The sequence below is a fragment of the Dipteris shenzhenensis genome, chromosome 7 (genome assembly GCF_047967505.1).
Source record: "Dipteris shenzhenensis isolate YYH24624 ecotype China chromosome 7, Dip_SZ_1.0, whole genome shotgun sequence".
In the NCBI taxonomy this organism is placed as follows: domain Eukaryota; kingdom Viridiplantae; phylum Streptophyta; class Polypodiopsida; order Gleicheniales; family Dipteridaceae; genus Dipteris; species Dipteris shenzhenensis.
The window spans coordinates 21,489,992-21,510,767 of NC_141602.1; the positions used below are offsets into that span (position 1 = coordinate 21,489,992).

The following is a 20,776-nucleotide window of genomic DNA, read 5'->3' on the forward strand; positions in this document are numbered from 1 at the left end:
TTGCGCAAGTACACTGGGGGCAGTTTGTTCTATGCTCGAATAACAGCCATCAATCCCCAGAACAATGAGGCACAAGATCGGCATGGAAGAGCGCGTTTCACGTTCTCTCTCTCTCAGACTCTCTCTCTCTCTCTCTCTCTCTCTCTCTCTCTCTCACACACACACACACACATGTAGAAAACGTTGTCTCTCTCTCTCTCTCTCTCTCTCCAACCACCCATCTACAAATGCTGCCTCTTTATGCTCTGCCATCTCCTACGTAAACCTGCAATCCACAACTAGAGCCTCTAGAGTTTAGACTGACACTACTTGTCTTTGTGTGTATATGTGTGTGTTTTCAGTCTGTTGTAGTGGTGTTGTCTCTGCTTATCCCTCCCTTGCTTCTCGCCGTGCTTCTCGATCCCTTTTCCAAATGCATTGATCATGCATCGGATTCGTTTGGTTTGAGTTATTCCTATTCCTACCTCGTAGGCTGTTCATGCCATCCTTTCAGTCTTGTCTTGCAACTATGGCTGGCGATTCATCCTCCACCTCCTTGTCTTCCTCCTCTCCTTCCTATTCTTTCCAGTCCTCTGCAGATTCATCGTCTTGCTCCTCGCCAAGTTTCCCGTCCTTCGCATCCGATGTTTCGTCCGTTGTGCCGTTTCTATGGGAAGAGAAGCCCGGCGTATCAAAGCACGACATGCAGTACATAGGACAGACGTCCCAGGCACCCTGTAGCCCGTCATCTACTCCACAGAGCACGTTCGTTTCGTCAAGAGCTGACCCTTCTCCTGAATTTCCACCTCTGCGCCCGCCCCCGCGCTTGCAGCAATCCCCACGAGCTGATCCATTACCATCTGAAAGAGGCGGTAAGCTCAGGGGAGGCCTTGCAACAAGAGGTCTGTCTCATTCATTCCGCAAGGGAAGACAGGAGAAAAGGTCGAAGCCAGACGACGACCCTTTCTTGCTTGCAATGAAGGTTTGCACAAAAGATGAGAAAGCCAGGCTCGACGGTTTGCAAACAAGTGTAAAGGATTTCGCTGGGCGATTTAAGAAAAAGGATCTGGGAGACCAATCTAGCAGCAAGAGCATGCAGACTACGCGTCTGCAATCGGCGTTTGTGGCAAGCTGTGACTTGCATTCAGGCTCCTCTCTTCTCAGTCATGATGTAGTACCAGGCATGAAAGACGGACATCCACTTCCGGAATCAGGAAAGAAAGGCGGTCATCCATCAACGCCCAAGGGAGCAAACAACGCAGCAGCTGAACGGGCTCCCCGAGTGGACAAGGTGCCGCATTCTCGACGTGTGGAGATGGCTTGTGGCAATCGAATAAAGATCAAATCACTCAGCAGACAGCAAATGCTACCGGATCTCTTTGGGTGTAAGAGTATTCAACCTCTTAATCAAAGTAGCGTCATCGACCCCTCGCTCTACGTTTCTCGTCGTAGGCGTCCTTCGAGTTAGTATATTCTAGCTGAGGGTGTCGTGCAGTCGAGCATTTCGTTGCTCACATCACGGTATTCTTGCTGTAATAGGCGCAAATTCTGCCACTCATGGAAGAGCTTTTCGTGAAATCGTCTCTGACACGGTTTACCTCTTTAGAATTATTAGTGACAGCTCTGAAGCTTGATGCCTCATCACGCCGAAATCCTCAGCTTCGAGGCTCATATATATATACAGACGATGAAAGGAATTGAAAGTTGGAAGCTTTAGCAATTATTGACGTTCAGGGCTATCTGTAGACATTGGCATGTGTCGTAGACATTGAAATTTGGAAGCAGTTGGAAGATGCAACTCAAATTATATGCCAGTCTGGGTACTGACTGCTGAGATTTAAGACGCAGTGGGAATAGCCCCAATTAGTCAAAATAGAGACGGTTGTAACTTTGAAGCTTGTCTAAAATAATGCATGTAGGGAAATTCAATCCTGAATTGATGCCAGCGGCGATAAATTTGTGGAATAAGATTAATTTTGTCCACTTAGCTTGGCTGGTCTGTTTGTTTCTGCATATATTTCGCGTTGTTGCTACATTCAAGAATAAGGTACAACGTATTGTCTTATCTTGTATTTGTATAGAAAAGAGGATGTGCTAAACTGTCGGTATTACTTATTATTAGAGTTATATTCCATACTAATTCCTTTTGTAGTTCCACACCAATTTGTGAGCTCTAAATATGTACATGTCAGATTTTTTCTTTATATGTACTATCAACGAGCTACGTGGAAACATCACACATATCACTCTTGAAGCCTTTCTTTAGATAGTTGTTTCTACAAGCATGCCTTGTCAACTACTAGAGGGGTTTTCAATTATGCTCCTCTCACACCCGCCACCATTGACAACCTGCTTGTTGATGGAGCTTTCTTCTTTGACACACTTTTGTACTAATGACCCACTTGATGAATGGGCATTTATTTTCTCTATCTTCTCTCTTACCTCCCCCCTCCACATCCATGATGGGCTTTAGAATGTCAAGTTTTACAGTAGATGATGGGCTCTCTATGGCATTAGTGTCATCCATATGTTTCTCCTTTTGTATTTAAAATTGCACACTCCTTTAAGTCATTATTCTCCTCAATGATGCTAATATAAATACCTTCAAGAGCAGCCACCTCATCTTTTTGTGGCCAAGAATGTAATACACAATGTTGCTTTGAAATTATTATACTAGAGGTCACAATGCCACCACTAAATATGTCACACACATAATGTATGTTGAGATAAAATGAATCTCATAGGGTTTTAATATTGAATGCTTTGCTCCACTTGGACGGCATAGTTCAATGTGGAGTGCATGTGATTCCATCATCCATTTTTTCTACGAGTATCCTGACCCATCTACGACGAGTTAGAGACCCGCTCCACTAGGTTTGAAGGTGGTAAATTGACTTTGATTTTAAGAAATAAAATTTCAACCCTACGCATCGCTTGGCTTGGCTCACTCAATCTTGGGACGGGATAATAAAAACGAAGCATAGATGGTCAACCTCTAATATAAATATATGGTATTTCCATATTTGTATGCCATTCATCTTTCAATTTAAGATGATTTTTTATGACACAAATTTCTCATTTAGATTCTAGGCCAAGAGGAGGAGTTGAACGTGTGCGCGTGCGCACATGCACACAGTCTTCCTTAAGAAATATAATAGAATAACAAACAAATGAAAATGGCCAACCTGGGGGGCAAGGGATCTAGATATTGGTACTATAGACAATTGATGTGTCGATGACAATTAGACAGAAGTCCATACAAATAAACAGCCAAAGAAAACAAATTAAATTACACACACACACACATACACACACATTTTGCGAGTTTCTTTTTTGCGAGTTTTTCAATAAAATGGAACCATAAAGAGCATAGCTAGTGGCTAGCTATGTTTGACATGCAATCCCAAAACAAATATGTACTTAAAAACTAATTCAAATGAGCAACAATGAGTAGAATGTTTCTCCCAAGTAATTCAATTTTTTGACACAACAATATATTTCTAAATATAATGTGATTAGATCACCTAAAATAGATGCGAGAGAAAAAAAATCCCAAAAGTAGGCACCCTATACCATATATGTTGTAACTTGCTAGTGTGATTCTGATTAATGATATTCCATCATTGAACATGATGCACTCCAAAATTTGACTAAAAATTAGCATTTCTCTACAAAAAAGACATAAAACAAAAGGAAACATAGATATGGCTACGCCTCCAAAGAAATGTCATCCACATGGATGCAACAAAACTAATTCAAAAATAGCTTGTCTCTATAACAAAGACATAAAATGGAAGGAAATGTAGACATGGCTACTCCTTCGAAGTAATGTCATCCATAGATGCATCCCTTCTTCAAATTTTTCTTTCACACATACTATCCACCATAAGTGTCCATGTTCCTAGCCATTTTTTTGGCATATCATGCCAAGCCACAAAAGTAACTATCATTTTGTAGTAGCTCCTCCCTAGAGATTCAAAATTTTCCCAAAGAAGAAAATCTCTATCTCTTGAGAGAAGTCAATTTCCTCAATTGGTTCTCCAAACTCTAGAACCATATGAAGTGTGGATTTGGAATCCTCCCTTTGACCTTGCACCACTATACATTTTATACAAACAAATCAATTTGAAAATCAAACCAATTGGATACCCACAAACTAGACTTTGATGCCATTTCTTAACACAAGACTTCAAAGTTGGAAATTCAAGCATGGTATAAAACTATGTAAACTGGAATGACTCACGTCTATAAGTTGAGATCCAACTCACAACCTTTGGGTCATAATACACACCCATGACATGGACCCTAGCCTTCTCCCTTGCATCAATGGTCCCACCTATCCAATGGTTATCTAAGTTAGCTTAGACTCAAGAGGTTGAGTTATACCATCAAATTATAATATCACAACTCACCTAATCAAAAGATCGACCTATAATACTTGTTTATTCTCTCAAGTCTCCAATCAAACACAATTCATTTGTAGGACCAATGGATACAAAGCTTGCCTTCATCGCAATGTGCTTGGATGCATCAAATCAGTAGTTCTCCTTTTGATAGCTTCCATCCAAGCTTAAGTCCTACGATTTCTATCCCAGTAAACAAACATTTAATTTTATAAATCATCCCACATCTCATTAATCATCACCAAGATTTCCTCAAATTTTCCATTTGCGAAATGGGATCCATGTGGTAACAATGATATCTTCAAACTGGAATTTCAGTCCCTAAAGGGCCCTTCATAGATAACACAAATGGTCCTTTTTGCCATTGAAAATGAATGTGGATTTCAATGTAGATCACCTTGTTCCTACCTACCTCATGCCATCATGAATGTAAACAAAGGGATTCGTGGAGGTGGATTTTCTCTCACTGCTATCCCCTGCTATCCTAAATAGACTGTGCTAATAATTCCACATGAAAGTGGGTAGGTATCTTAGTAAAAGAGTCATCCTCACTTGGGTTTTCCCCTTCTCCTTCTTACTATTTACCTCTTCTTTAGGTATGAATTCTTGTTTTGTACTTATCTTATGCAAATTACCATCAACAAAATCATCGTCATCTCCAAACAATGTAGTTTTGAAACATTTAGCTACAGTAAAATTATTTTTGTCAAAGCAATTTCGACTTAAATTTTGTTTCAAAGTATGTAGTAGATCTTATTAACCCTTTGTCACTGCTACTACAATCCTGGAGTCATTGAAGGAAAGTACTCACCATGATTGCAACATTCTCCTGCTACACCTCCTTATCTTCATCATTGGTCACTTGCTCTTGGAATTTTGTTATTGTCTCTATATGATGCAATTTATCTACTGCTATCATCTCCATAGCCAACTTATGCAATGAATTGGTCATTTTCATTCTAAAATACTTTTTACTAATATTAACACTATTCAAATCAACCTCCTAAGACAATACTTGAATTATTACAAGATGAATTCTAAAACAAGAAAACATATATATCTCTCCCCCTCATCCTCTCTATTTTTCACTCCCTCTCTTTCTCTTTACCACTCTCTCTTGAATTGACACCAAGATAACTTCATTTGCATAACCAGAAACCACCTCAAATCTATAACAACCACAATTCAACTATGGGTTTGCTAGAAGATAAGATATATAGGATGCATATAGGCCAACCATACTAAACAAAGTGTGCATACTTTAATTTCTAGAAGAAAGTTTTATAAAAGAAATTTTCATTTTTTAGAACTGGGGGTTTAAAATGGCCCAAAAATAAAATCATATATAGGATGCATATAGGCCAACTATACTAAACAAATTATGCATACTTCAGTTTCTAGAAGAAAGGTTTAAAAAAAGAAAGTTACATTTTTGGGAACTGGGGGGTTAAATGGCCCAAAAAAAATATCATCTCCCTCACATATAGCTCGCTGAGGAGGTATGCCACAAGATGAGGGATTAACAACAAAGCAATCCATTCTTTTTTGTGTCCCTCTCTAAAATCTCTCTCTCTCTCTCTCTCTCTCTCTCTCTCTCTCTCTCTCTTTCTTTTCCTCTCTCTCCCTATCTCTCTCTCTCTCTTTTTGTCTCTCTTCCTCTCTTTTTCATCCCTCTCTTGCTAGCAAGCTATGCTAGAGGGGTTTTAGTTTTAATCTAGATTTGATTTCATGCCCCCCGTCATAAAGCTAGCAAGCTATGTTGAAAGGGGCTCAAAATTTTATAATTGAAAAAATTTCCCCATCCCCCTTTGACATTGCTTGCGGACGAGCAATGTCAGAAGTAGTTCAAAATCTAATTTTCTATTTCTTTCCATCCCTCTATGCCAGAGGGGGCTCGAGTTTTTTTAATATATTTTATTTTTCATCCCCCTCCCATTTAATGTCGTTAAGTTATTATATGTTTAGAGCCTACACATGTTGAGGTAGGCCATGGTTATTCATATGGTAGTATTTAGATAATAAATAAGGTGAGAGCTAAAAGCTTTTGGAAGTTAAGGATGCTATTGGATAGGGGTGTCCAAGTTTGTATGCAACATGAGCATAGCTACAAAGTAACAAACTTCATGTGGTTTATGCTATGAAGTATGTTTGATAAAACTAGCAATAATTGATGACATTTCCATGGTCCAATGCGTAGAAAGAACATCACCACTTCCATATAACCAAAAGAAAAATGTACTTACAATACGGTTGTGATAAAATATATAATGAAAAAATGTTATGGTCGATTAAAATGAAGCAAGGTCTAAGATTATTGTTCCCTTGCCTCATGTCTCTCCGTTAGGGTCTAAGCTCCTATGTTTGGAGCTATAATCACCTTGAGCTTAACAACAAGCTCTCAGCAGATCCTTGAGCTATAATCACCTTGAGCTTAACAACAAGCTCTCTGTAGAAGCTTGCAAACAATATTGTCGTTGTAGTAGTAGGTAAGTCTTGCAATAATCATCGTAGCGAGTGAGGCTCCTTCCTCGTGTCTCTTTGTTATGGTTTAACCTAGTATGTGTGGAGCTCCAATCACCTCAAGGTCGAGAGCAAGCTCTCAGAAGAAGCTTGCACTAGTCATCGCACTGACTTACCACACTCCAGCTACTTTTTAGATATACCCCAATCCATGCAAGTTCTGGATTCTAAATGAATTATAGGATCTCCAGGGTTGTAAGTTTGTCCCTTCTCATCATGTTCTAGAATATGTTGAGGCTATTTGGCATGATGTTGTGGACAGAGTTAAAGTTCCATAGCACTAGCGAATTGTTTATTTTCTTTATTTGGATGCTTAAGAATAGATCAAGCACCTGGGGACGTATATCTAATAAGCTTCCAACAATGTATGTGACTTTTTGGTTGGACAATGGAGAGTCCATCTTTAGGAATAGGGATAACTCCAACAATGAATATCTAGTGCTTTAGTATAAGCGATTCATTGCCTACGATGGACCATGGTGAGAAGAGCGACCCGCCGACCTCCACTTGGCAGTACTCTTGAGACATGAAGATGCATACAAGATAACACTTCTATTGTGGGAGACTATTAAATTTCAAAGTTCAAGACTCAGACTCACTTCTTTCCTTCGGGATCAAATATTTATGAGTTTGTGCATCATTGCTTTGCCTTCGATGCAAACTTCTAGCCAAGTACGGGAGCTTCAATTTGAAAGGTATCCATCCATTATATAGTGTGAATATAATGTGGCTATTAGCTTCAATTGTATTATGCTTAGTTGCACAACAGAATACATTTTCCTTGGTACACAAATATATAACTCCAAGAACCTACACGGTGGCTTTCATAGATCTCCTTCTATTTGCCAACATGCTAGTCGTCATAGACCTCCTCTTGTAATACGTAAAAATAGGTAACAGAGCTATAACTCCAAGAACTAGCGCAGTGGTCTCTCCAAGACAACCTTGAATTTTGGGCGATGATAGGTGGTCAGGCCAGTGCTGAGGCGATGCTCATAATGATAGATTGCATCTCATTTAGAAGCATGGGGGGAGTCACATATTACACATTACATGGTAATCCTCCTTAGCTTGAAATTTTGTGCTTTAAACTTGAGTCAGTTTATGTTTCTAATACAATGTTTTTCTTTACAGCATATTCTTTATGCACATGCACCATGGTTTGTGGAGCAATGGGGCCCTCTGTCCATTTGGAATACTCAAGGAATGGAGAAATCACACTACAAAGCAAAGGCAGCATACTTCAAGAATACAAGGCATGGGAGTGGTATCGCATGAAGCAATGCATTACATGAAATGTTCGATTGGTTTTATAGATGTCTAGAGGCTAGGACTCTCAAGCGCGATAAGGTAGAGGTCTCAAGTCTCACAAAAGCAGTTCAACATGTTAAGAAGACAAGGAGATGTGCTGCTTGGAAGTCCTCAATAGAGAGCCAAGGGGTTGTACTTTGGTTGCAACATAGAGTCAGACACGGGAGGCGTTGGGTCCTAAGAGAGCCCCAAATATAAAATGTTTGATGAATAAAGTTAACGCTATTTTGAGTCAATTATAGATTCCAAAATTCACAAATTTGTTTGGAAATTGCAGAATTGCATGTGCGACATGGCAGGGCGGAGGGGTGAGTGGGTTGGGAGGGAGGGTGGCGAAGATTAAGTATTATCGAACTGGCGACAAAAGATTGGGGGGGAGGGCTTGCACTCAAAAAATCCTAATTTAAAAGAAAAACCCTAAAGTGCTTTAAAAAAGACTATATAAAGCACTTCAAACCCTAAAATCCATCATTTCTATGGCACGAATTAAACTGCTAGACCCACTGGACACTGTTTAGATGCTACCTGTTCTCCTCCTCATAACTCCATGGCCTTTGAACACAGTGCAAGCCCTAGTGGGCAAGAGGGCAATGATCAGTAGGGATCTGAAGGTAGTTCTCATCATCAAGAGTCCAAGCAACGCAAGTCCCAACCATCCAACTCTCACGGGGGATCCTTGGGATCTCTGTACCATGAGGAATCCCAGTACGATGAAGGATCCAAGCACAATCAGGGGTCCTCTCAGTCCTTCCACACAACTAACTGTGGAAGTAGAGAGGTCTCCCAAGAGGGGCAAAATAGTCCAGTCAATCATGATCAACTGCCCTTCCCTCCTCCGTGGGGTCCTGGCATGGAGCATCTAGATAAACAAGGAGAGTAAGAAGGGCAAAGAGAGGAGATGGAGAGATTACAAGGGCCACAACAAGAGGAAGTATTTGGCAGGCTCGTAGATATAATGAACCTTGGCCCCAATCCTCCAACCAAGCAGACCGCACGGAAGAGCACCATCAACCCTCTGTGCCTCGATATTATCACATATGAGGAGCCTTTAGTATGAGCTGAGCAAGAGCCTTAGCCTGCTGTCTCACAGCCTCATGAAAAGGAAAAGAGACCAAGGACAAAGAAGACCCCTAGGCTCGACAAGCCACCTCGAAGGACCCACCAGACATAGGAAGAGGAGTCTGAAGAGGTGGTTGCAAGGGAGGAGAGGCGAAAGAAGTTCAAAGCAGACAAGCGGCCATGGGGCCATGTCCAAAGGCCAGTGCAGGGTCCCCCAAAGATTAAGAGGTGCAAAAAATCAGGCGTGAAGGCACTTCAGGAGATCCACAAGTTCCAAACCATTGTGGACAATCTCATTCCCCGTGCACCCTTCCAATGTGTTGTACATGAAATAACACAGCATTACAAGGATGATGTGCATTTCACTTCAGGTGCTATGGGAGCAATTCAGGAGGCAACAGAGTAGATGATAGTAGGTCTTTTTGAAGACGCAAACTTATGTGCTATCCATGCCAAAAGAGTAATAGTGATGGACAAGGACCTTGCACTCACCAAGCGCATCCACTCTGATCCCTCCCTTAGGCCCTAGATGTTGTTTAGGTTCATTTGGTGTAACTTGAATCATTTTGTAAATCTCTGCCCTTTGAGGCCAATGAATAAAATATATTTTTATGTTCTATTACTATTCCCATGTTAAAGTTACAAAATACAATGATAGTATAAAATAAATTTTGTAAAAGAACACAAAATGGGGCACTGTATAAAAAGTGTATATGTATTCATATAAAATAAAATTTATTTACAATAAGGCTTCTGAGCCTTTCTCTCTTCTCTAAAAAACCTAGTTGATAGAGAGTCAATGCTATTGTCATTATTGCTGGCTAGGGACATGGCTACTGCCATCAATGCCATACCTTGAAAATTGGTTCCCAAGGCATTGAGGGTAGCCATGCGGTTTACCAAAATGACCTTGTCAGCATTGCAATTGATGTCAGCATGGCCAATCACTCATGACAAGGCCTTGCACTTCAGGAGGTCATCAATGCCATGTGGAGAAAACTTTTTGTGGATAAGCATAAAGCACCCTTTTGCTTGGCCAAGGTAATGTGCCAGTGAGTGATCTCGGCCGAAGGTAATGTGCCAGTGAGTGATCTCGGCCGAAGCTACTGCGAATAAGGCATTGTCAAGATGAGAATAGGTCGACCTCAAATGCCTCCTGCAATAGTCCAACATTACATTAAAATTCCATTAAAGCAAAAGTATACCAAGAGAGAAGAAATTCAAAGCTCATAGTTTCTTACCACTATGGAGTTGTCATGCTCAATCCCTTCCTCTTTGTCAATAGGATGGATCCAGAGGCCTCCTGCTGTCTGGAGTGAGATGTGGAGGCTTCTTCTAGAACATCAGGTAGGTCGAAGTAGATTGATGTCTTTGCATCTTTGATTTGGGCCAGTGTTAAAGCAAGAACCTCTTCTATTAAATCATCTACTCCTAAAAACCCAGGTTCTTGCATAGTCATGTCCACCTTGTATCCACATAGGACACCAAGAGCTTCATCCTCCCGGAGATCAAACATAACCTCTATGTCATGGAGAAAGAGGTATTGTTCTCCATCGACAAGAAGGGGAGCAAGAAACCATATCATTGTTGCGGGGTCAAGAGAGGTGGTGCTCAAGGTGGATGGAATTTGAGAAGTAGAATGGGGTTTAGAGGTCGCTAGAGCACTTCCAAGGACAATGCAGCTTCCCGCTCCTTAGCTTCTTCATCTATGGGCTCTTCATTGTAGATGTTGGGCTCATCTACAGAAATAAGAGGATCGGAAAGGGCAAGGGCAGGGTTAGGGCTTGAGGTTGAGGCCTCCTCTTCCATTTGTCCCTCTTAGGGAAGGAAAATAAAGGTCATTTCCTAGGATAGGAACCTATTTCTTGTGTCTTCGATGACTCCACATGCTAGCAGGTCATCAGTGCCCACCTCCCTAAACCCTAGGGGTGTGAGCTGGGCTCGAAAGCGATCTAAACACTTCATGAACCTAGGTTCTTGATCTAACAAGTACTTCAAATAATTAATTGGGACCTATCTTTTTGTAGACTCATCAAGTTGATATGGAAAACTCGCAGTGTAGTCTTGCATGTACTTGATGAGGTCTTCAAAATTGTCTCCGGATCCCAAGTAGGTGCCGAGAATATCTATGCTCTTATCAAAGATTGGAAATAACTCCTCCTCTCTATCAATTAATGGAGTACGGGAGATGAAATCGTGGAAGGCAGACCTAGTAAATCCATGGTAATTTGGTAGCTAGGAGAACTATGGCTATGATAGTGAAACTTTGAAACTAAAGTAACTTTATAACCTATATATACCCAAATGTTCTAAATCTAAAAAATAAAATGAATTATAAAATTTTTGGGAAAAACTTGACATTGACATGAAATAAAACCATTCAAAACATCAAAATTAATTGCACCACTATTAATTGGAAAATGTTAAAATCCACAATTGTTCCACCCCACATTGTTTACAATCTTCAATATTGCAGGAGGGATGAAAGTGACACTATGCATGCTTTCCTACCTTTTCACCATTTAAGGTAAAGTGAAAGGACTCAGACATGCCATCCTCCATGACCAATAGGTGTTCCCGCATGTCCCTGAGAGTCCACAGTGATGTGACAATCACATTCTTGACATCTCCTAAATGAGAACCAATACATAAACTTACCCCTGTATTATCATCATCGTTAGAGTTAAGGGGGAGCCAATTGCCACCTATTTTCTTCCAGTGCCTATATTGGAAAGCAAAATATTGGGTGGGAGATGTGGTACTTGACAACCACATTGTCCTTACATACATGGCATTGAAACAGATCACCCTTTTGTTCACCTGACCTACTTCCCCAATTCACCCCAAGCAATTCGTCAAGGGCATTCCCATGTAGGCACTTGCATGACCACATGGTTTGTTTTGTGCATCTGGATATTCTGAAAACAAGAAGCAAAAATGTGTAGAGGCATAAACCAAGACAACCTTACCCATTTAGAGCCAAATGTAAACTTCATGGCCATGCCCACATCCTTTGCAATCTTTTCCTTGTATGATTACATTGTTCTTGTGTCCATAATGCTGCAATCCATGTCTTCAAGCTGTGGTGTTGCAATGCATTGAAGATGGCCACAGCCTACTGATGTTGTCCTTGGAGTAATGTACTTGGAATTATACCAATAGATATTTCTCTGTTTCAAAGCAGAGGACTTCTCTCCAGCATGCATTTGCCTTCCTAAATCCTCATGAATGGTAGTAAACTTACATAAGAAGCACTCGACTGGTTCCCACTCCTCAAAATATGAAGGAAATACATCTGCTATGCACAAGTGCTATTTCAAAATACAATTTCAAACTGACTCATTACACTTCAAAATCTTAGACAAAATGCAGACTTACAATGCAATGGTATTGTCAAGTAATTACTTGACGAAGGAAGGTGCATGCCCTTCCCCATGTAGATGTATTGCACCTTTGCAAGCCATCCTTTCTTCCCAAGCTTGAACTTCATGATGTGGCCCTTCCATTCATGGAAAAGATCACCTCTTTTGATCTTGGAAAGCTTATGTGGACCCTTGGCAGATCCTATCATGACTATCTAATCATTCAAGTTGTAGGTGCAACGCACCCATTCACCCAGTGCATTTTTGCTCTTGTGGGACACAGAGTACATGTATGGTCTCCTCACCATGCTTGTACAGAGGTCACAATAGCAATAGTGGACTAGAAAGTGCAACTTGGAGGGAGAGAGCAGATCCGATAGAGGGAGAGAGAGAGGGAGAAGGTATAGAGGGTGCAACTAAAGGTTAAGAGGAGCTTTAAAAGGTGCTGTAGCTAGGAATGGAGGGAGAAAGAGCAGAGGGGGATGAGCAACTGCTCTATGAGGTGTTGTAGCTAGGAATGGAGGGAGAAAGAGCAAAGGGGGATGAACAGCCACTACAGGTGGTACTGTAGCTAGGAATGGAGGGAGAAAGAGTAGAGGGGGATGAGTTGCTGTTGCTGTAGGAGGTGTTGTAGCTAGGAATGGAGAGAAATGAGCAGCTGTTGTAGGAGATGCTAGACAGGGAGAAACACAGTGGACCAGAGCAGGATGGGGCAGAGAAGAAACCAAATGAGTTCCCACGTTTGAAAAATGGAGGAAGAATGGAGCTAGACTAGAGAAGAGGAGGGGGTAGGCCTGTAACAAGCTGAGAGGGGGGAAAATTTTGCCCAAAAGGACCCACCACCTCCTGAATGACTTGTTTGTTTGGGGGAGGTGCATATGGGAGAAGGGTCAAGCATGGGTTGAAGGGGGGGTGGGGATGGTTTGAGTGGTCCCCAGTGTAAGAGGAGTAGCCAATAGGGGCTATTTGTAGGTCTGCCCACCCTCCACCTCAATATGGCATTGCCCCACAAAAAGGAGCACTCCCATTGGTACACCTCAAATACCTCACTAATCCCTTGAAATGAGGAAACACTGATTGGGGGCCCTTTGGAGACCCCAATTCTCCCCTAATGTATTCTGCTTTATAGATTCCACTATTTTGGGCATAGCTTTGGCATGGAACCTCCATGGAACTCATGCATAGGAGTAGCACAAATGTCTGAGAGTGTGTTGTATGTACTATATGTGCCCGTGTGACTCTACACTCCTCCTCATGAACCTCTTTACTTAATGGGTGTTCCCCTTTCCTTATTTAGTGTTCATGCCCCTCATGCCCTCTACCACTACTTGAAACCTCCATATCCTAACATCCAAGCATTCAAGGATTTTTTGGTTGTGCAAAAGTTGGTATTTTCTTGCACATGCTAAAATCTCATTTCATTAATAAATTTCCATTTCATTTAAAAGACTCTATGCCATGAGGAAAACTATATATCTGCTCTTTGGAAAAACAAAAGACCATACTGATACAAAATTCTATGTTACATGGTATATTCAAACAATGGGCATGACATGTTTTTCTTGGGAATTGGCACTTTGTGAGTTTTCTTTATGCGAGTTTCACGAGTTTTTAACCCTATAAAAAGATAGATAGTGGCTAGCTATACATTCACCCCAAACATAATCTCCCTTTGCTCCCCTCTTCATCTCAACAAATAAAAGAATTTACTATTGCTCCCCTCTTCATCTTTGACAAATAGTGGGATTTCATAAATGTTTGCTGCAAAGTCTCATGCATTAGTTATTTCTAAGCCAAAAGCAAGACACATGTTAAAAGTAATACGCTTGCAAAGATAAATTCTAAAGCTCAAAAAACCCTGCTCTCCTTAGCCAAAAAAAATAAATTTGGATATCCAAATAGATTACTTACAACATGAACAATAATTTCATATTTTAAGAGCCAACAACTTCCACAAATGTGATGTCAACAACTTCATATTTTTAGAGCCAAGAGCTACCACAAATGTGATGCCAAAAGTTTAGCAAAATATGTAGATTTGCAATGTTTTGGATCTCATGAACAAAAAGTTTCTTAATAAAATTTAGGGAAATTTTATAAGTGTCTCCATTCCAAAAATCTAATTGACCAACTTCCCACCATAATAGCTCAAACAACCTTGTGGTTTTGAGAATGAGACAAAACTTGGAAGGGTTCCCTTAGAGAGAGTTTTGGTTGGTGGATGCACACATTATGGTTTATGTCAAGACTTAATACCACTATGTACACAAAGTATATATGCTTACAAGGCATGAACTTCTATTTCTTAGGCCTCTGGACAAAGTTCACACATGTGCATTGTGCATTGTGGAGTCTTATTCATAGACACATTGTATGTATTTCTAGAAAGAGCTATTGCATAACTTTGAAACTAAAAGACAACCTTCCTATTCTAGTTAATGACTTATTTTCACACAACTACCACGTTCAAATCTATAGCCTTCTTGATCTTGTTATTTGCTATAGCAAAAATTTTTCTTCTTTATCTTCTTATTCCACTTGTTGCAACCTTAGCTATGTCGAGAGCACTATTCCAAAACTATACATTTCATGTTATGCTTTAATTCATAGAACAAGTGTTATCTAGCACTGTCTATAGGAGGCAACTGGATATACAATTTCCATCATACACAGGTGGAAGTTTTTACATAGGAACTAGGTTTCTATCCCATCCACATACTTTTGTGACTTAATCAAGGCTCCAAATGTAGAATTAAGTCATAGAGCTTGCTAGGCTTGTTTTATTCCAAGGCTATAGAACAAGTGTTTGCATCCACTGTCCATAAGAGGCAACTTGAAAATACAATCACCATCATACAATGGTGAAATTTCTTTCATAGGAACTATGTTTCCAATACCATCCACATACCTTCGCACCTTATTCTTTAATAGTAATCCCTTAATCAAGGTCTCCAAATGTAGAATTAAGTCATCCAACGTGCTAGTCTTGCTTTATTCCAAGTGTATGACAACAAGGCACATAGACTGCTTGGAAAGGTCCTTCACATCATGATCTGGATCATCTTCAAAGTCATAAATTTATTCTTTACTACAACCCACCTTCTTTTCACCTTCTACTTGCACTTGCAAGGACAAAGCATGCTCGACAATAAAGCAATTTGAATCCTAAATTTGTATTTGGCACCGTATCATAAGAGAAGTGCTACAGCTTGTTGACTGAGCAATGCTGTGAGCTACCTCAACACTACCCATCTCAAAGAAAATGCCAAGCTTATCACACTCTCAGACACTTTGGAATGTGTTTCTTCTCCAATGAACAAGTCCTTATTGCCACACAAACTACATATGCTCTATAGCAATGTGAAGGGGTGAGGGCAATAGAGAACTAGTTAATAGCAATAAGCTTAATGAGTGTGCAAATGGAGGAATGTGAATAGAGGAGTTGCATTGATTACAAATAATCTTTAAACAACATATCCAAACCGTGATTGGAAGTTTTAAAATCTTAACTATTTTTTCACTCTTTCTCTTCATCCCTTTGCTCTCTCTCTTCTTTTCCTCCCCTCTCTCTATCTTTCCTCCTCTCCTCATCCCTAAAATTTTTCCCTCCTTAACCATCTCTATCTTCTCATCCCTTCCAAGTCCCTCTCAACATCTCTCCCTCGTCTCTCTTCCTTTTCCCCACTCTCTTCTCTATATCTTTCTTCTTCTCTCTTTCTTTCCTCTCTCTTTTTATTCCTTGTTTCTCTTCCCTGCTCCCTATCCTGTCTTACTTGCTTTCCATATCTCCCTCTTCTTTTTAGTCTCCCTTTCTTCCTTCCTCTTCTTCCTCTTCTTGGCCTCTCTCTCTCTCTCTCTCTCTCTCTCTCTCTCTCTCTCTCTCTCTCTCTCTCTCTCTCTCTCTCTCTCTGGCTCTTTCCTCTCCCTACCTCTGCCTTGATGGCCTTCCTCTGATCCCTACCTCTGTTGCAACCCCAAAGTTTTCCCTGCTTACCTCTTTACCTCTGCTGCCCCTTTCTACCTCTCCCTCCCTACCTCTAGATTTTTCTCTCTCCCATCTTACTGCTACCCCTCTCTACCTCCCTACCTCTTTTTTGCTCCCTCCCTACCTCCCTTTGTCCCTCTGAGTCAAAGCTCCCTTCCTAGAATCTTCTTAGAGGTGGCTCAATAGCAGCTCAAATGGAAGCTCCATTTGTTGCCCAAATCAAAGCTCCAGTTCCATCTCTAGCCCTAGTCAAACCATTGACAATGTCCCAATCCTGACTCAATGCGCTGCCTACAACAAGATGTTGCCCACATTGTTAGTCACCTTTTCTATGCCCCTTTTTGGCGTAGCTCGCCGGCGAGCTATGTTGGGAGGGGGGAGAATTTTTTTTGCTTATTAAAAGAAAGCCCCTCTTCTAGCATTGCTCACGGGTGAGCTATGCTGGGAGAACACAAATTTTATTCCATGTCTTTGAGAGGCCTATATCTTTGGCATGTGGACATGGAATTGCACAAATGCAAGCAAATGGTACTCCTACTCCTTATATCAACAAGAGAGAAGAGTGGTAGAGCAACTCCAGAGAAGGAGTTGAGGGAGAGGTCTAGGCAAGAGAGCTAGGAGAAGTGGGGAGGAGGAAGTGAGAAGGGCAGTGGAGGATAGAGAAGGCATTGGCTAAACTAGTCCTAGAGAGGTTGCCATGGAGCTCATTGTTGAAGAGGCTCACCTACTTCTTTTCCCCCCTCCCAACATAACTCGCCGACGAGCTATAGGAAGAGGGGGACTTTTTTTTAAATAAGTAAAAGACTTCCCCCCTTCCCAGCATAGCTCGCCGGCGAGCTATGCTATGAAGGGGGTTATTTTTTTCACGTTAGGAAGAGAAATGGCATTGGACATAGAGGTGGACATCTCTTAGATGATCAGGCAAGCGAGTACACAGAGCAGCTACCAATAACAAGCTGTATCTACAGTTGGGGTCCTTACCTTTGTCATGGCAGCAACAATAGTTGTGGAGGGCCACTGCATCTAGGAGGGCGGCTGTATCTACAGTTGCAGTCCTTACCTTTGTCATGGTAGCAACAACAAGCTTAGGTTTAGTACCATTTTTATTTATGGACTTGCAAGCTCAATGGGCCGGGATATGCAATGATATGCGAGATATCTTGTGAGGCTCACAAATTTTTGACATCCACTTATTATCAAGGGAGTTCTTGTGCACTCCACGGTGGATGCAAGATTTAGCTTTCATGATCTTGTCGTTGATTAGCATGCATCGCATTCACTAACTCTAGATGTGTCATGCTACAAAGTATACAAATATAAATGGAAACCAATACAAAGAGCATCACTCCTACGTATGGATTTCATGAGAAAAAACTCTGACAATCGCTGATGAGCTCTGAAAATTGATCAATCCAAATGGTGAAGTGTGCTGCAACTATTGGAAAGTGCTTTTATGACTTCGTAAAATGGGGGCTGTAAGTCTACTTCACATGAGATTGAACAATTTGGTGCAATCTAATTCATGTGAGTCTACTTCATGTGAGATTGAACAACTGAATTGTATACGAGTTTGCAAGACAGTGTCTATAACGACCAGCGTTGAGATGGACCATTATGGATGCCTTGCTAAGCAGAAATCTAATTTTCTATGCTAAGAAGGATGATTATGGGCACCTTACTGTGTAGCAATCTATATATTTCTATCAGGGGTGATTGTAGAAGACGAATCTTGTGGATCATTCATACAAAGTCAAATATGCAAAAATATTTCAATACTATGATTATCATACTAGGTGGTCGAGTCCATGCACAAGCAATCCGAGTAACTGATATGCCAGAGTTGATCATGTGCATTTGTATTGTCTTCATTGCCTTCTCATCCGAAACGCCAATCTGGACATGACTCATGAATAAACTGATCATGCTCACGAGTCTCATTAGTTAGGCAAGTCACCAAGGAGGTAGCCAAAATGTCCCAAATCGCCTTTTATGGACAAAACCAAAAAATTTTTGTGCCTCTGGTGGCATAGCTCACCGGCGAGCTATGTTGGAGGGGTTCAAAAACTTTATATCTATTTTTTTAATTGAACCCCTTTGACATAGCTTGTCGGCGAGCTATGCTCGACTGGAGTTCAATTTTAAAAAAATATTTAAAATTTGAACCCTTATTGGGCATAGCTCACCGGCGAGCTATGTCGGAGGGGGGTTGGAAAAAAATGGCTCTTGCTCTGATCAAGGCAGAACACCATGTAATAGAGTGGTTTACTTCAAAAACTCCATGCTAGCCTACAACATCTGATTTGTGGATCCTTGGATCATGGGTTTGGAGTTTCTAAGGGCCTAGGTAAGATTGGATTGGCAGTGTTCCTCCCCAGCGTTGTGGTTGGACAAGAACCTCCTTGCCTTTCCTCCACCCATGGACACTTTAGCAAGAAGATTTTGTGGCTTTCCTAATTGTTTCTTGTCCTGCTTAAGCTTCACATTGCCTCTGTGAAGTCCCATTAGTGAGAGTATTCTTTAGCTTTTGTAATGCATTGTGCAGATACTTGCTATGGCCTCAAATTCCAAGCATAAACTAGATGGAGATAGAGTAACTTATCAAGTATACGCAGTTCAGCATGCAAAGTACACATGTGTACTTGCTCCAATGGAATTGGTAGAATGGGGTCCCACTTAGGATCCTTTTTGTGACGATCAGGTGCTACACTTTGGTTGCAAGAAAGGATGCCATTTTTCCACTATAGCTTCCCTTTTGCATCTTCTGAGAGTGGGTGCAATACAAGCATGTCCATTTTGCATCTGCACCTGTATCACAACCATACAAGCACTTGAGGATCTTCAAATCACCAGCTAGATGCCATTCAACTTGAAACATTCCATGCCCATCCACTATTAATGTTTGCTGCTCTAATGGAATTGGTAGGATCCTTTTTGTGACAATAAGGGGCTGCACTTTGGTTGCAAGAAAGGATGCCATTTTCCCACTGTAGGCTTCCCTTTTGCATCTTCTGAGAGTGGGTGCACTACAAGCATGTCCATTTTGCATCTGCACCTGTATCACAACCATACAAGCACTTGACGGTCTTCAAATCACCAGCTAGATGCCATTCAACTTGAAACGTTTCCATGCCCATCCACTATTAATGTTTGCCCTGCCTCTTGTCTTTGAATAATCAATGGGATGCCGGTTCTCTTCAAAACCCACTTCAATGTCTCGTGGCACTCCTTTGGGGTCTCAAAGGCTGCAAGCCACCATATGTCCTTCTCAAATTGGACTGAGAAACCCTACTCAACTTCCTCATCCCCTTTAGCAAAACGCAAGGCATCATTCATAATACAAATGCTCGCCCTCTCTAGCTTGTGCTCTTTTACCAACTGAGCTTCATCCATTTTTATAACAAATACTAGATTGCCATCTGTACAATGAAAGAGAAATATATTAAGGATATAGAAATGAGAAGAAATAAAGTTGAATGCAAAGAGAAAATTTCTCTTACCTTCTTCTCTCATCCCATAGAATTTGACCATGGCTCTCTGTAAATTCTCTACATCCACATAAACATTATTGAAAGCATTCATCTCAAATGTTTGGATGCCAGATTTCTTTTTACTCTTCCAAGTCATTGTGCCACTTATGCAATGGTATCCTCCAAGCTTTTCTCTAGCACATTGGTTTGTTTCTTGACGTGCAAGCCTTACAGACCATGGTGCTGGCAATGGCATTGTAGATATCTTATACTTTTCCTCCATAGCAAACTTGAATATTTTAAAATTAGAGTTGTAAGCTTCACGACTTACACCAGCAGCATCACAAGCTCCATGCACCTCCTTTGCTTGCATGAGGCCCTTGAAATCCTTCATTACCTCTCTAGCAACTTGTTTACATAACCCTTTTTGTCTAGGGTCCTTCAACACTTCCATGACATCACTTGGCTTTATTAAACTTCTTAGAACATATGAAGGATCACTATCATCCATTTCCATTGTTCCCATCACATCCTCCATTAAATTCCTAAGGTGGAGTAAAAATGAGTCTTAGTGGAAACAATACAACACCACAAATATTTTGGAGTAAGAAATTTCATTGAAAATTTGGGGAACTAACCTTGCAGCCCGTATTCTCCTCTTTCAGGCACCACTATTGGTTGACAATGCAT

The 20,776-nt window shown here is 40.9% G+C and overlaps 1 protein-coding gene across 1 annotated transcript; it reads left to right on the forward strand.

The window, feature by feature from the left end:
- Nucleotides 1–282: 282 nt before the first annotated feature.
- On the forward strand, nt 283–1,884 carry LOC147900086 (uncharacterized). The gene has a single exon (XM_087377502.1). It carries the CDS (start codon nt 479–481, stop codon nt 1,445–1,447), a length of 969 nt encoding a protein of 322 aa, XP_087233628.1. The 5' UTR covers nt 283–478; the 3' UTR covers nt 1,448–1,884.
- Nucleotides 1,885–20,776: the final 18,892 nt, after the last annotated feature.